This window comes from Macrobrachium nipponense, chromosome 40 (assembly GCF_015104395.2).
Source record: "Macrobrachium nipponense isolate FS-2020 chromosome 40, ASM1510439v2, whole genome shotgun sequence".
In the NCBI taxonomy this organism is placed as follows: domain Eukaryota; kingdom Metazoa; phylum Arthropoda; class Malacostraca; order Decapoda; family Palaemonidae; genus Macrobrachium; species Macrobrachium nipponense.
Genome location: NC_061101.1, coordinates 15036932 through 15053379, shown reverse-complemented (window position 1 = coordinate 15053379; position 16448 = coordinate 15036932). Strand labels below are relative to the sequence as shown.

Genomic DNA, 16448 nt, shown 5'->3' with positions numbered 1-16448 from the left:
AGGTTGAGAACCACTGCCATAGATAGTACCGTTTGTTCCCATAGTCTGTAACACATTGTGTGTTCCCAAAGATAGTATCCTATTTTGTGTTCTCATCGTCTAAAAGCTTCCTAATTCCATTGTGTTCGATAAACGAATAATACGAGTTTAAGAGGGAATACATTAAAATTTGCGTTTTCCTCTGTAAATAATAAGTTATTTATTTATTTATTTATTTTTTTACGAACGACCCAGTTTTTAAGGTATACGCAGTGCAGTTATCTCTCCTACCCGAAAGACAAAGAAAAAGACGATATGATGAACGAAGTATTATTTCTTATTGCTAATTATTCCAGCAAAAAAAAAAAAAAAAAAAAAAAACACTTGAGCGATCGAGAAGAGAAATGAACAGTCTCTCTCGAGGAAACTAGCAAAGCCTCCGACGGTGTACTTGCGGTGAAAGATTGCTGTTATTAAGGAAAAGCGGCTGTTGGAAGAGGGGAGGCGGAGTTTCTCAGCTCTATGGAAGTGGGAGGGACGGGAGAAAGTGATGCCTCCTTAACCACGCCCCGACTCTTGGAGGTCGGTGTGGTGGGGTCAGCAGCGCCGCGTGGTCTTCATAGTATATAAACACCACGACGGACCATACACACCACACGGTCTCATCGCAATGTTCTCTCAGGTAGGGTGGTGGAGAGCCAGATTTTTAAGTACGAGGTCTTTTGCTTCTCAGACTACGATGTCTTATAAGATCTCTCTGTCTGTTTTAAACTGTAGTTTTTGTGAGATAAAGACAGCTAATTGGTCAGTGATTGAGTGATATACGAATATTGTTTCGATCGAGAAGATATGAAAAGTCTTGAATTCACCTCTCGTCAGTAACATAATTATTCGTAATTATATTCGAGTGAACTGGGGCTTTTTACAGCTTGTGACGCATATACACATCTATACACACATGCATTCCTACATACACCTAATATATATATATATATATATATATATATATATATATATAATATATATATATATATATATATATATGTGTGTGTGTGTGTGTGTGTATATAAATACATACATATATATATTATATATATACATACATACATAATACATATAAACTTGAAGCATAAACAACACATGGACTCTACAATTTCATTAATTCTGTTGCCTATTACGAATTAACGGAGTGATTGCAGATATCGTTTTCATTTCCTATTTATAACGCAAGGAACTTCGAAGTATATATAACTTTAATCAAATAAGGAACCAAGTTCCTGAAATAAGTTAGCTTTTTCGAAGCGTGTCATTTTGTTAAACCAAGTTCAGAACTTAGTTATTCAGAGCATGGAACTTTTTTTTCCATTGACTATGAAGTTTCTCTCTCTCTTTTTATTTTTCAAAAATATATTACTGTGCTTTTACAATCCAAATTACCTCATGAGCAAAAAGTGAATTATATAAAAATGTGGATCTTTATAAAGGTAACTGTGGATTTTTCTACTCTTTGTATAAAACTCAGCTGGTTGTACTTGAAATTTGAATATTCAGTGAACGAGGGATGGATGGAACGAATTCTTTTTACTTAAGGAACTCTAAGTTTTTTTTTCAGGGAAAATAAGGAGTCTGTCCTTTATGATGCGAACACTATATCAAGGTTCCACTCAAGCAAAGGTTACTTACTTCAGTGAACGTTCTTTAAATTCTTAGATGTTTCAAGTTTTGATTTCATGAACAATATATATAGATTTTTTTCTTTGAGATGAAGAGTCGTTACAGAATACCCTATTAAAGTATATAATGTGCAATGTACAATTTATACGTATACATACGCATATAAATAAAGGTAATGCCACGGAGGAAAAGTGAAAAGCATTACCTTTATTTACACATAGCATCACGTTTTATATATTTTGTGATCAAGCTATTCATACATACACTCACAAACACACACATATATATACACAAATAAATATATATGTATGTATGTATGTTAAATATGCATTTGTAAGTATGAATATACAGTACATACATGCATATATACATACACATTCGTATCAGCAATCGCCTACTGATAATATGACTTATCTAGAGATACGTATACACATACGATATACATACATATACACGCATAACCTATCATGTCTAACCATATTTTTTTCATTTTCTTGTTCAAAATAGCTTTCGTTAAGTCAAAACCATATACATATAATCATCATGTAATGTCATTTCCTTCGATAAAATTCCAGTTAATTTTTTTTCAACAAGATTTCATCCGGTTTAATCTTTGCTATGACCTCTCTCTATGTTTTCATAACAAAAATGCTTCATCTCTCTCTCTCGCACACACACACACGCACCCACTCTCTATGTTTTCCTTGAAACCAAATAAATTAATGCTTTATCTCTCTCACACACATTCACACTTCTCTCTATGTTTTCGTCTATGCTTTCTCTCTCTCTCTCTGTCTCTCTCTCACATACACTAGCAATCTCTCTCTTTTCCTTAAAACCATATATCTCTCCCTTACACAGACATGTACACACGCTCTCTCTATATCATTTCCTTAAAACCAAATCAATGAATGCTCTATCTCTCTCTCTCACACACACAAGCAATCTCTCTATGTTTTCTCTCTCTGTCTCCCTCTCTCACACACAAGCAATCTCTCTTTTCCTTAAAGCCAAATAAAATAATGCTTTATCTCTCCCTCACACACGCAAACACATGTACACACTCTCTCTCTATATCGTTTCCTTAAACCAAAATCAATGAATTAAAATCAATTAATGCTTTCTCTCTCTAATTTTGCTTTATAACCCAGATTAAATTCTGACTTGTTTTGTCCTCTATTCCCCAGGTCTGCATTCTCGCAGTTTTCGCTGCCGTATGCAAGGGGGCTGTGCCCCCCTACCCAAGGTACCCGTCATATCCTCCTCCATCCTACCACAAACCTCACCCATACCACCCTCCCCCAGCTCCTTACCATCACCCAGAGCCGAATTATGACGTAAGTAATGATTTTCTGTCCTTACAAGGATTGATTTTTTCCCCTCCAGTTATATCAGTGTCTTTTTCTTTTAAGAATCGCTGATCGTGATTTTATCATTTTATAGACGTATTATTTGGATTTTGTTATTCAAAATGATGCTGCGTTGATTAAAGACTGATGAATTACAAGAGAATATGGTGAGAGAGAAAAGGACAATATTATATAAATATGTGTGTGTTTTGCATGTGTGTTTATATATATATATATATATATATATATGTATATATATATATATATATATATATATATATATATATATATATATATAGTACCTTGTTCCTTCTTTTCTCTTTCTTTACTCTCTTGTAATTCCGCAATTTTTAATAACTAATAAAGAAACCAACCCAGCATCATCATGAGTAAAGAAAACCATATGAGAATATTTATTAAGCAGATATAATTATATTATATAGATATATATATATATATATATATATATATAAATATACATATATACATATATATATATATATCTATAAATATATAATATATATATATATATATATATATATATAATATTATATATATCATATATATATATATATATATATATATATATATATATATATATGTGTGTGTGTGTGTTTAAAAACCAATCTCAGTGACGTGATACATCAAATATGTTGAAAGATCCACAGTGAACACTTTGTACGTAGTTGAATATAAAGAGTAATATTTCAAAAATTATATTTTACCTTCGTTCACAAGTATATCCCCGTACATCCTTCCACATACACACACACACACACACACACACACATATATATATATATATATATATACATATATATATATATATATATATATATATATATAATATACATATATACATATATATATTCAGTGACCAGAAATAACCCCTGTAGTATATAAACAGTCCTTTTGCTTCAATCAAGTAGAAACTTCTTAGGTTGCTTCTTATTGTTTTTCTTTTTGAAGCCACAGACGAAGACCGAACAAATATGATTTACGTTTTAGTAAAAAAAAAAAATCAAATTTAATTCATATAATTTCAAAACTAAGTAATCATCACAATAATACAGATCTGATTAGTAATATGGAATTTACAGCCCTTAATTCATAACCAAACTGTTGAATATCCAGGGATTGGTAATGCTATGAAATTATAACTCGAAAAACTCTGATCTTCTAAACATTTGTGATAATTCACTTGCGGCGATTTCTGAACACTTTCATACTGCCTACCATAACTTACAAGAGTTGATAAAACGTAAAAAAGAAAATAAGACAAGACGCATAGACCCCTCAAGTCAATACTGGCAGGTTTAGGCCGTAGACTTTATCAAGAAATAAACACTACTGAACCTTTATGACGTAGTAAAGCATTGGTTCTTAACCCTTTTCGGTGCCCGTACCCCCATCAAATATAAATACAATATAAACATGAAAATATACAGTACCATTGCACTGGCTATCAGTCTCGCACCCCCAGGTTTCGTACCCCCTGGGGAAACAGGTACCCCCCAGCTTAAGAGCCAATGTTGTAAGGGATATGAAGCTAAAACAGACATCTATAGTAAATTCACATCAACCGTGCATCTGATGTCTAGGCAAGTCCCTTACGACCCTCCTGATTGGCTGTTGTTATATAAGCCAATCACGGGGCTGGAAACTCTCAGTTTCTCTCGAGAGTTCACATAGGCAGGATGTATGTTCCACCTCTCCTGAGAACTCTCAGGAGAGGTGGAGCATACATCCTGCCTATGCAAACTCTCTCGAGAGACTTATAGCTTCCAGCCCTGTGATTGGCCTATCAACAGCCAATCAGGAGCGTCGTGAGGGAGTGGCCAAGACATCAAATGCACAGTTGGTGTGGATCTACTATAGTATATGCCAAGTGAGAAGCCGACAAAGACCACGGACGCAAATTTTCCTGAATACGATGCTATCCAACCTGAAATTAGGTTCAAGCCTTAGTAACTGCCTTTCCATTCTGAGCGAATAATACTTTAGGAAAATTGTTATACAGTTTAAGAATTCAGCGTCAAAGCGTTTATATAACACGCATGGTTTGAGTGCATCTATCCAGAGAAGTTGTGAAGGTTCAGCTTTTATATTGATCATCTCTCTCATCCAAATGATTTTTCTAATAACAGTGATGCATCTCCGCCTCTGGCAGTCTAAGACGTTGCAATGAATCAACATTAAGCCGTAGCCCACACAACTTTCTCTAAGTCTTCTTGGCAGACTGACTATGACGATTACATTACTTACAATGACAAATCTGGTTAATTGACGCAATGACAATAACATAAAAATAAAAATAATGAAAATTAAGATAAAAAATAACCACATGCTCAAAGAAAACGCATCTCCAGACGTGTCGCGGGGCAAAATGATTGCGCCATTCTAGAATCGTAATTTAAACACGTCCGATCTGGAACCGTCGCGCGATTCTGAAATTGCGCAGTCACTTTCGCATCTGCGGTAACGCGCTGCGCCGACTACGAATTCAAAGCCCAGAGGGAAAGTCTCTTACGAGTTGCTTGAAGGTAATGACGGTGATCGAATTAATGCGTAATGAGGGTTTTGCGTTATGCGCGCGCGATTACACAAGGTATTTACTCAACGGGACTGAGGATTGGTTGGAAAGTAGGATACGAATTTGTTTGCTTTCCTCTTTTTTTTGTGTGTGCATTGTTTAGATTGCAGAATAGAATTTATATGTTTGTTTCCATTATTTTATGTAAGCATAGTTCAGACTGTGGAATAGAATGCATTTGCTTGTTTCCCTCTTTTTTATGTATGCATTGTTTAGTCTGTACAATAAAATACAATTTAGGCCGAAGGCCAAGCGCTGGGACCTATGAGGTCATTCGGCGCTGAAAAGGAAAATCAGAGAAAAGGGTTGCGAAGGTGTAACAGGAGGAAAACCTCGCATTGGCGACATGAAATCATTGTTAGAAGAGGGTGCAGAGTACGATGGAAGAGAGAGAATTTGAATGGAGATACAGTAAAAGGAATGCTTTGGTAGTATTGAGTTTTTTTTTTTAAGTTGCGATGACGACTTTCCACTTCTTGGTAACAGGATAAACAACACATTCTAGCACGAATACATACGAATTAACATTTAGGTATTTCAATACGAACGTATAAAACATTATACATTTACGTTTTTAGATGTCTTTATTTATACCTTTAATATATACTTCTATATGATATATATATATAAGTAAATATATAAAAGGTATATATAAAAAGGATATATATATAGAGAAGTATATATATATATATATATATATATATATATATATATATATATATATATATATACACATATAAAAATCGAGAGAAAAAGAAAAAAGAGAGACAGAACAACACTGACAAAGATGAATCACATCATTATCCCAAATTAGCATAAACATAATGAAGTCCTCCCATTTTCTTTCGCGTGCTGTGGTTTAGAAAACGGCTTCTAATCGGTTCTTTCTTTCCCGACAAGTTAATCTCACACAGCCGGGGGGGAACTTTATCTTATCTCGCTGCCTCGTTCATTTGCGCGGACACCTAACGAGAGAAATGAGTCTTATTACTTTAACTCTCGGCCGCGTTCATTAGTGATCAAATGCTAACGAAAAGAATGGCCATGCATTGCGGCCGCGTTCGTCAGTGCTGAAATGTCCGCATGAAATACCGTGTCGTACTATCAGCCACGTTCATATGCTTACGAACAGCTTTTGTTTAATCTTGGAGTCGTGTTCATCAGGGTCCAATCGGTAACGTAGACAATCTGATTCTGACATTAGGTCGCGTTAGTCATCATTAAGTTGCGCTGAGTATACAATTTAGGCCAAAGGCCAAGCACTGGGACGGGACCTATGAGGTCTTTCAGTTCTGAAATGAAAACTGACAGTAAAAGGGTGGGCTCCTGGGCACATGCCCCCCACCGATGAACATTGATGACAATATAATAGTATTGAAGATTTAGATGATAACAACATAAATGAGAAATATTAAAAATAAGAACATATAAATAATAAAACTTTGAGAAATACACACACACACACACACATATATATATATATATATATATATATATATATTATAATATATATATATATAATATATAAGCAGAGTGATACGAGGACCCTCGAGAGAGAGAGAGAAAGTAATCTCATAGTTAGCAAGGGAGGAAAATTCTTAAACCATTTTTTTTTTATTTCAAACGACAGCGAAAGCTACTGACCGCAGGTTGAACGCCGAACCGCACGGTCGGCATAAGGACTGGTTAGGACTTGAGCGGTTCAACGGTATCTCGGCCGACCGTAAAAACAATGATTTTCCATAGAAATAACGATGTAACCCACTACTGCATTAGAGAGTAACCGATTATATATACTACCAGCAGCGATTGGACGTTGTTAGCCTGACCAAGATGTTTCCCCCAGGAATGTGAACTGAGAGAGAGAGAGAGAGAGAGAGAGCAGCTACTCTGACATAACTTATATCAAGAGTCATATGACTTATTCGTGAAAAATCCAGTGATTACTCAGTTGTTGAGTGTGAGTGTGTGTGTGTGTGAGAGAGAGAGAGAGAGAGAGAGAGAGAGAGAGAGAGAGAGAGAGAATTTATGTAGTGAATCACATGAATTGTTCGTGACAAATCCAGCGATTAATTAGTTACTGAGAGAGAGAGAGAGAGAGAGAGAGAGAGAGAGAGAGAGAGAGAGAGAGAGAGATATTCTTTACGATCTCAGCACATTACATTATTGTTAAAAAATAAAATATAGCCCATTTTTTTCAATTAAAAACAAAACTCACTAAAAGTTTGTCAACCTATTTATTTTTACAATGAAAAAAGGAAACATTACAGAAATTCAAGTTTATTATAATATTCGAGTAAAGTTTATCACCATCGACGACATAGGTCCGGAACTCGCTACCTCTCTTTCATGTTCTTAGAATCTTCTACGTGGTTACCAGTCCCATCGGATTCTGCATTTGAAACCTTCTTCTTCCCTGGTTTGAATTAGCTATAGTAGATTCACATCAATCGTGAATCTGATGTCTAGGTCAGTTCCTTACGACGCTTCTGATTGGCTGTCGATAAGCCAATCACAGGGCTGGAAACCCTCAGTCTCTCTCGAGAGTTCACACAGGCAGGATGTATGTTCCACATCTCCTGAGGGATAAATTTGAAAGACGTATCCCTCAGGAGAAGTGGAACATACATCTTAGCTATGTGAACTCTCGAGAGACTGAGAGTTTCCAGCCCTGTAATTGGTTTATCAGCACCCAATCAGGAGCGTCGTAAGGGACTGGCCTAGACATCAGATGCACGGTTGATGTGAATGTACTTTAGTAAAATTAACTATTATTCTGTTTTCCTCTCAGTCTTATTTATGTTTACCTGGCGAGTTCCCGGTTATTTGATCTTGTAGTATAATAATATCGAAATTGTAAAACTCAAGGAAATCCGATGTAATTGTACATTTCGTTAAAATGTTCAGAATAGAATAGAATGTAGAATTTAGGCCAAAGGCCAAGCGCTGGGACCTATGAGGTGATTCAGCTTTGAGAGGGCAATTGAGAGTCAAAAAGTTTGAAGGGGTCAGGAGGATAACCTCAAGTGCAACTGCTTTGAGGTTTTCCTTTTGAAAGGTGTAACAGGAGGAAAACCTCAAAGCAGCTGCTGCACTATGATTCAATTGTTAGGAGAGGGTGGAACGTGAGATGGGAGAATGAGAATAAGAACGGGGTTACAGTGAAAGGAATGAAAGGGGCCGAAGGAACCCTGCAATGAACCTTAAGTAATACCTATAGTGCATCGCATGAGGTGCACTGACGGCACTAACCCCCCCCCACCCTACGGGATCAAGGGTGTTCTTCAAATTTAATAATCATCGAAAATTCTATTGAAATATTACGGTATTTTGGTTACAAGAGACTGAGTTGATTCGATCAGTGTAAAGCGAATGCCCTTTGTTGCCAAATTAGGGTTGGCTGTAAAATAAGGAATTAAGTATAATAATAATAATAAATAATAATAATTAATAATAAGAATAAACATTAATAATAATAATAATAATAATAATAAACATTTAGTATGGAGTGAACCACATGATTGATATTTGTAAACGTGTATTAAAGATATTGGTTTCGCCATTTATGAGAAAATATTTGGCAGAAAAGCTGGTTGTAATAGTAATATAATAATAATAATTTAAGTATGGAGTGAACCACATGACTGATATTTGTAAGCGTGTATTAATAATATTGGTTTCGCAATTTATATATAAAAAGAATATCTGGCAGAAAAGAGAAGCACAAATTGCATAAACGTTACATCTGATAGTCTGTAACTAACTGCGGTGCAACGCACTACAAATGTTTTAACAACTGTAAGTTCGTGAAAAAAATGTCAAGGTCAGATTTTAATTTTCCATTTATCTCCCCCGCCCCCAACTCCTTTCACTCGTTCTCGACGAAATCCAGGTCCCTCCCAAGTACGAATACGCCTACGACGTCAACGACGACTACCAGAAGCTGAAGTTCGACAAGCAGGAGAGCCGCGACGGCTACAAGACGGAGGGTCAGTACACCGTCGACCTCCCCGACGGCCGCAAGCAGATCGTCACCTACACGGACAACGGCGACGGCCTCTACGCCGAGGTCAAGTACGAAGGGGACATCGTTTTGCGACCCTACGGTCCTCCTAGTTACCCGGCTCCCCACCCCCCTCCCTCTTACCCAAGGGAGCCCTATTTCCCCGCCTATCAGCCCCTCCCAGTTTACCCAAGGTACCCATCTTACCCGGCCCCTCCTGCTGCTGAAGAAGAACCTCTGGCAGAAGTCAAAGCCAATGCCCTGGTTGGGGACAGTGCGCCTCTTCAGGAGATTGCTCCGATTATTGAGGCAGCTGCTCCTGCGGGACCCCCGGTGGAAGTAGCAACTGCTCCTGCAGAAGCCCCGGTAGAACCTGCTCCTCCTGCTGCGGTAGAAGCTGCTGCAGTAGTAGCTGCTCCTGCTGCGGTAGAAGCTACACCTGCTGCGGTAGAAGCTACACCTGCTGCAGTAGAAACTACACCTGCAGCTGCAGAGGTAGCTTCTCCTGTTGCGGTAGAAACTACACCTGCTGCTGCAGAAGTAGTTGCTCCTGCTGCGGTGGAAGCTACACCTGCTGCTGCAGAAGTAGCTGCGGTAGAAGAGGCTCCTGCTGCAGTAGAAGAGGTACCTCCTACTGAAGAAGCAGCAGCCCCTGCTGAAGTTGCTGCACCAGCCGAAGAGCCTTTGCCTCCTGCTCCTCCAGCCGAGGAACAAGTAGCCCCTGCTGCAACAGAAGCTCCCGTTATCGTGGAGGAACTGGCTCTCATAAAAGAAGCCATGAACATTGAATCGCTCGTGGTAGAAACTACAGAGGCGGCTACAGCAACGCCCTAGGTGCTGAGCGCCCGGTGGGAAATACACGGGGGCTGCTTTAACGAATCAAGTTAAGATCCCAGTTGAACAGTGGCCCTTATCCTTAAAGCTCATTTATAACAGACAGAATTGTCTTAAATATAATTTCTCCTGTTTTTTTTTACACTTACAATAATATTTTGATGGTTTATGATCAGGTTCTTTTCTTCCACAACTCTTGACTAGTAGTGGTTAGAATTCTGTCTCTTGTGAACTGAGCTAGAGTGAAAGGGTCATTTTGCCATCGTCATAGTTTTCATATTTTTTCAGCAGAAGAAAAACCTGAACTGTTGGGTCTTCGACATTACGGTAAGAATCACCAACGCCCATCATCCCATTAGATTTCTGGAAATCAAGTCATCACCAATTTGCTCTGTCCCATCATTCATGCGACGTAAATCTCTTCTTGATTTCACCCGTGGAAATGCTACATTTTATTCTGTACTGATCATCTCTTTCAGCCATTTTCCTTTTTCGATGTCAGTACCTCATCAATTATTGCAAATTCTTTGTTTTGCTCAAGACAAATAGACTCATTATTAGTTTTGAAAGTACTGTTTACGCTGATCGTGTTTCACTCTTCACCCTCTGGTAGGGCAAGGAGTTTCTTCTTGGAACCTTTTCTTAATACAGTTTCCCTTCAAACATTAGTTATGATTTTGATGTCTTAGTTCGGTCGAAAAGGCTCCATTTGTTCCCATCCTATGACAATTCGATTATTTAAATTTTCAAAAATCCAATATGTAGAACAATCTATCAATATTGAATTTAAGGAGAATAAAGTCTATTTAACACATAAAAATGTAGTCCATCTGAATATAGCTTATAAAAAGAAAGAGTAAAATCTGTGATAGTAAAGACCAGTAATCAGATCATTCAAAAATTAATTTAACTTTACAATGTATATAGCTTTAGCAGAACACAATAATCGGAAAATACATTACATTACAGACCTAACACATATACATACAACTGACTGTATCTTGAAATCCCAGGATGATTACGACCTATGACATTCCAGTTTTGGGAGCCAATGGAACAAGTGTTTTTATGTCTCTAATTTGCTCAAAATGGAGATAATGTCTTCTTGCGTTTCTCCTGCCTCTTTGTAAACTAATTTTCAGGACCCTGGAAAGATATTTTTGAAAAGGATAATGAATGAAAAAACCTATTTCCTATGCTCATTTTTCAGATATTTTCCTCTAAATATTTCACCTGTAACTGATCAGTGATTTCTAACTTATTGTGTGCTGTTTTTTTTTATAATAAAAATTAATCGCAGCTTCTTGTTTGAATTTGTCCTTTACTAGTGTTTTTGTTAAGGCCGGACATTATAGCAGAAATAACGGTGACTAATATTCTTAATAGTGAATGATATTATTGGCCTAAGCAGTATATGAAAAAGGGTGATTGAGGATTTTGCTAATTGAGTTACACATTGTGGTTTGACTCTTTCCAGTTCTTAGAAGTTCTTGGGTAGGTGAAAAAAAAAGGACTCTGTCATAAACCCCATGAACTTTCCTTCAGTAGGGCATGGTCTGTCTGGGAATCTCACCCTACAAAGACAAACTGGAAAATGGAAGTGTGCTGCATTATATATATATATATATATATATATATATATATATATATATATATATATATATATATATATATACTATATATATATATATATATATATATATATATATATATATATATATTATATATATATCCCATCCCTCCAAGTGTTGGCCCACGGTCTATAAGGTCTTATTCACCCCTTCTCCTCAGTTTCACTTTTATTTCCCACAGATTATTTCACTCATTTTCGTTATTCACGGTCTCTTTATTCATCGTTCACTTCTCACACTTTCAGGCCAACTGTCTTGGCGTTTTTCCACTTATTCACACAGAGAGGCTTCAGCATCTGCTTCTCTAACCTCCTGACCACTCCTAATGGCTTCACTGGCGAGAGATTAGAGAGATTACCCACCTCTGCCCTATGCAGTAACAGAAACACCCTTGTCTTTGTCCATTAGCCTAGTTCCTCGTTGGATGAGTGGGTTGTGTGCTTGCTTACCGATTTGGTAGCCTGAGTTCGCTCGCCGTTTTGCCAACGCTGAATCAGAGAAATTTATTTCTGGTGATTAGACACTCATTTCTCGATATAATGTGGTTCGGATCCCACAATAAGCTGTAGGTCCCGTTGCTGAATGACCAATTGGTTCCTGGCCACGTAAAAATATCTAATCCTCCTGACCAGCCCTAGGAGAGCTGTTAATCAGCTCAGAGGTCTGGTTCAACTCTCTCTCTCTCTCTGTTACTTAAGTTCATGTGTTTTATGCCTTTTTCATTCATAGTTCTATGAATAGTCTTATGAACACTATGTAACATATATGTTATATATACGTAGCCGTAGCCCTTTAATGTATAATATATATATATATATATATATATATATATATATTGTACCTAATATAGTATAATATATTTATATATATATTATATATATATATATATATATTATATATAATATATATAATATGATATATACTATTATATATATATATATATATATATATATATATATACATAGGCATTTAAAGGCTACGTATATATAAACATATATGTTACATAGTGTTCATAAGACTATTCATAGAACTATGAATGAAAAAGGCATAAAACACATGAACTTAAGTAACAGAGAGAGAGAGAGAGAGAGAGAGAGAGTTGAACCAGACCTCTGAGCTGATTAACAGCTCTCCTAGGGCTGGTCAGGAGGATTAGATATTTTTACGTGGCCAGGAACCAATTGGTCATTCAGCAACGGGACCTACAGCTTATTGTGGGATCCGAACCACATTATATCGAGAAATGAGTGTCTAATCACCAGAAATAAATTTCTCTGATTCAGCGTTGGCAAAACGGCGAGCGAACTCAGGCTACCTAATCGGTAAGCAAGCACACAACCCACTCATCCAACGAGGAACTAGGCTAATGGACAAAGACAAGGGTGTTTCTGTTACTGCATAGGGCAGAGGTGGGTAGTCTCTCTAATCTCTCGCCAGTGAAGCCATTAGGAGTGGTCAGGAGGTTAGAGAAGCAGATGCTGAAGCCTCTCTGTGTGAATAAGTGGAAAAACGCCAAGACAGTTGGCCTGAAAGTGTGAGAAGTGAACGATGAATAAAGAGACCGTGAATAACGAAAATGAGTGAAATAATCTGTGGGAAATAAAAGTGAAACTGAGGAGAAGGGGTGAATAAGACCTTATAGACCGTGGGCCACCAACACTTGGAGGGATAATATTATTCCTCCAAGCACCAACAGCCCCCAATTCACCCACCCCCACCTTGGGGATTCTATGGGATCCTCATTTTCATAATCCTTGTGTTTTTAACAAATGGATTTGAGTTGTTTGCCAAAAACTATCGTCTGTTTTTACCGATTACCACCTTATTAAACAGGATAACATTTTTCTTTCTTCTTGTAGGTTAGCAGAGGTTGTATGCAAACTCTGATGTTGTTTTATTATAAATTCTGTTTGGATTTTGTTATACACTTAATTCTGAATAAATTAGCATAACATCTTTCATTTACAGGACACAGGAGCGAGATATGATTGGCCAGCTATTTGTTAATAACACAAGGATTATGAAGATGATCACCCCATAAAATCCCCAAGGGGAGGAGTTGGGTGGATGGGGGTTATTGGTGGCCTGTGGTCTATAAACTCCGGATGTATTTTCATTCTGGGAGTCAAAAGCAGCAGAGTTCAATTAGCAGAGGAGCAGATTCTGCAATCATATAGCTTGGAGATTGCAGAAACCTGTATCACTAAAAATCCCCAGGCAGGGGGAGGGTATCGGTACCGAGCCTATGGACTATTACTATACATAACCTTGAACCATTTACGTCACGGCTGACACCAGAAACAAACACCAATATAAGGGAGATGAGAGGGAGAAACAGGGAGTGAGGAGTGGGATTCAAGAGACAGTCAATCACAACTGGAGCAATCGGTATGCACAGAGTGTATCGGTAATGTCTGTGTCCCAGTAATCTGAACTAGACATTTACCCAAGTCCAGCGAGCTCTTAGTGCAATGAAGTCTCGTGTCAGTTGATTCCCCAAAGGCAGCAATTTAACCCAGGTGAAACATTTTTATATAATGAGGGGGGGGGAGGAATAAAGGAAAACCCCCTATCAAGTATTTTCTTCAAGAACCCAGACTTATGTATTCATTTGTGCAACTGTTCCTAAGAAAGGAAATTTCAGAAGCTAAGCAACATTCTCCCCGAACTAGTTTACTTTAACTAAATTGGAAGAAGCCAATCTACATATATATGTGTATGAATGAATATAAAACACATGGTTATAAAAAATTGTGGGCAACAAGGAAAACTAAGACAGAAACGAAAGGAAAGGCGGGAAAAAACGAACGACGTAGATAGTGGAAGAAGCAGCATCACCAAGACCCGTAACTTCGAGTGTGAGATAAGAGATGCAGCTTTATCGTCGGTGTCAATGACTGATAGAGAGCGGCGATCGTTTACTGGCTGTGTATTAATAACAGTCTAGTACAACAACAATAGCTTCAGGGGGGGGATCAGCATCCGAGGGATGAAAAAACAACAGCATAAGCATCAGCAACTGCAACGCAAACACCAGCAACAACACAATGCAGCGATTAGAAGGCAACAACAGCAGTACAATTAAAACATAGGCCGAAGCAACAACATTGCAACAGAAAGGGAGTAAACCAGTATAACGACATCAAAAAAAGCAATACTACAAGGGGAGCATCAATAACAACTACAGTAACATCAGCAGCAACAACAGGGAGAATAATACCACCAGAGTAGTAGGAACAATGAGGACAACAAGATTTATAGCAATGATATCATTTCAACAATAGAGCCAAAACAATAGCGTGGTGCAGACGATTACAACAACACCAGAAGTAAAAACAACAACATGTATATGAATAATGAAGATAATCATCAACGCTTCGAAAACTAACTGGAATGGAACTGCACAATGAACACACAGCCTCCAAACAGCCAAAGTCAAGTCTGACGGGGATGGAGATCCACAGTTCACGGAGGACTACGATTTAACACTAAAGATGACAACAATGTATTTTGTGAGGCCAGAATATTACTTTTTGTTTCCTGAAGTGTTTCCAACATATATTCATTCTGAATTAACAGTGTCTTCATTACAGAATGCCTGCGTATCCCTGTTTATGGTCACCAACTAACATCTTATTTAACTCTGCAGCCATGCCCCATTCAGCACGTAATACCGAGATCTAATTTTCTTCTTTCCCGGAAGATGCAACGATGACCCACATCAGAATATGTTTGCACGATATATATTCACCCCAGGGGAGGTCCTAATTTTGTGTGTGGCAGATTGAAGTGCAGGGGCCATTACAGTGTAGGAGCAATCACACAAGATGGAGCCTAGTATAAAAAAGAAACCACGGCCGGAAACTGATTTCAAGCTGTGTATTTAGTGTCAAGAGCCTGACAATGGTGACCTGGTGTCTGAACCATCAGAGGAAGCCTACTCAAAGTTCCTTTGGTTTGTGCATGAAAGAGGAAAGTATGGAGATGCTGACTTTGTGCAGGTCAGTGGACGATTACATGGGTACCTGCATCTGGTCTGAAAGACTTGAAAGCAAAATGGTACCGAAAATGTTATAGCTCTACCTGTTACAGTGGTCACCTTGAAAGAGCTAAGGCACGATACCAGAAGGCCTGCCAAGAAGGAGAGAGTCAGCAGCACCAGAAGAGGCGAGGACAGCCTTCTTCTGCAGCTACAAGTGCACCAAAGTCTGATGAGTGTGCAACTCTTCACTTTACGCGCTCAGCAACATCTCCTTACAATGCAAAGCTGTGTTTCTTCTGCCAAGGAGACAGGAAGGAGCTGCTTCATGAGGTGTGTACGTTCAGTGCAGGAAAACAATTGCAAAGGGCTGTTAATGAAAGCAAGGATCAAACTTGGAAGGTGC

General features: G+C 37.8%; 1 protein-coding gene across 1 annotated transcript; it reads left to right on the top strand.

Moving 5' to 3' along the window:
* The first annotated feature begins 586 nt into the window (after positions 1-586).
* Positions 587-11732, top strand: LOC135211940 (calphotin-like). Its single transcript, XM_064245187.1, has 3 exons — positions 587-661; positions 2841-2990; positions 9488-11732. The coding sequence occupies exons 1-3, from the start codon at positions 650-652 to the stop codon at positions 10430-10432; spliced, it is 1107 nt and encodes a 368-aa protein (XP_064101257.1). The 5' UTR covers positions 587-649; the 3' UTR covers positions 10433-11732.
* The last annotated feature ends 4716 nt before the right edge of the window (positions 11733-16448 follow it).

Excerpts from the sequence above, each read along its gene's own strand:
- LOC135211940 (XM_064245187.1), top strand. Across the intron at positions 2,991-9,487 it reads ACCCAGAGCCGAATTATGAC|GTCCCTCCCAAGTACGAATA; the intron begins GTAAGTAATGAT and ends GACGAAATCCAG.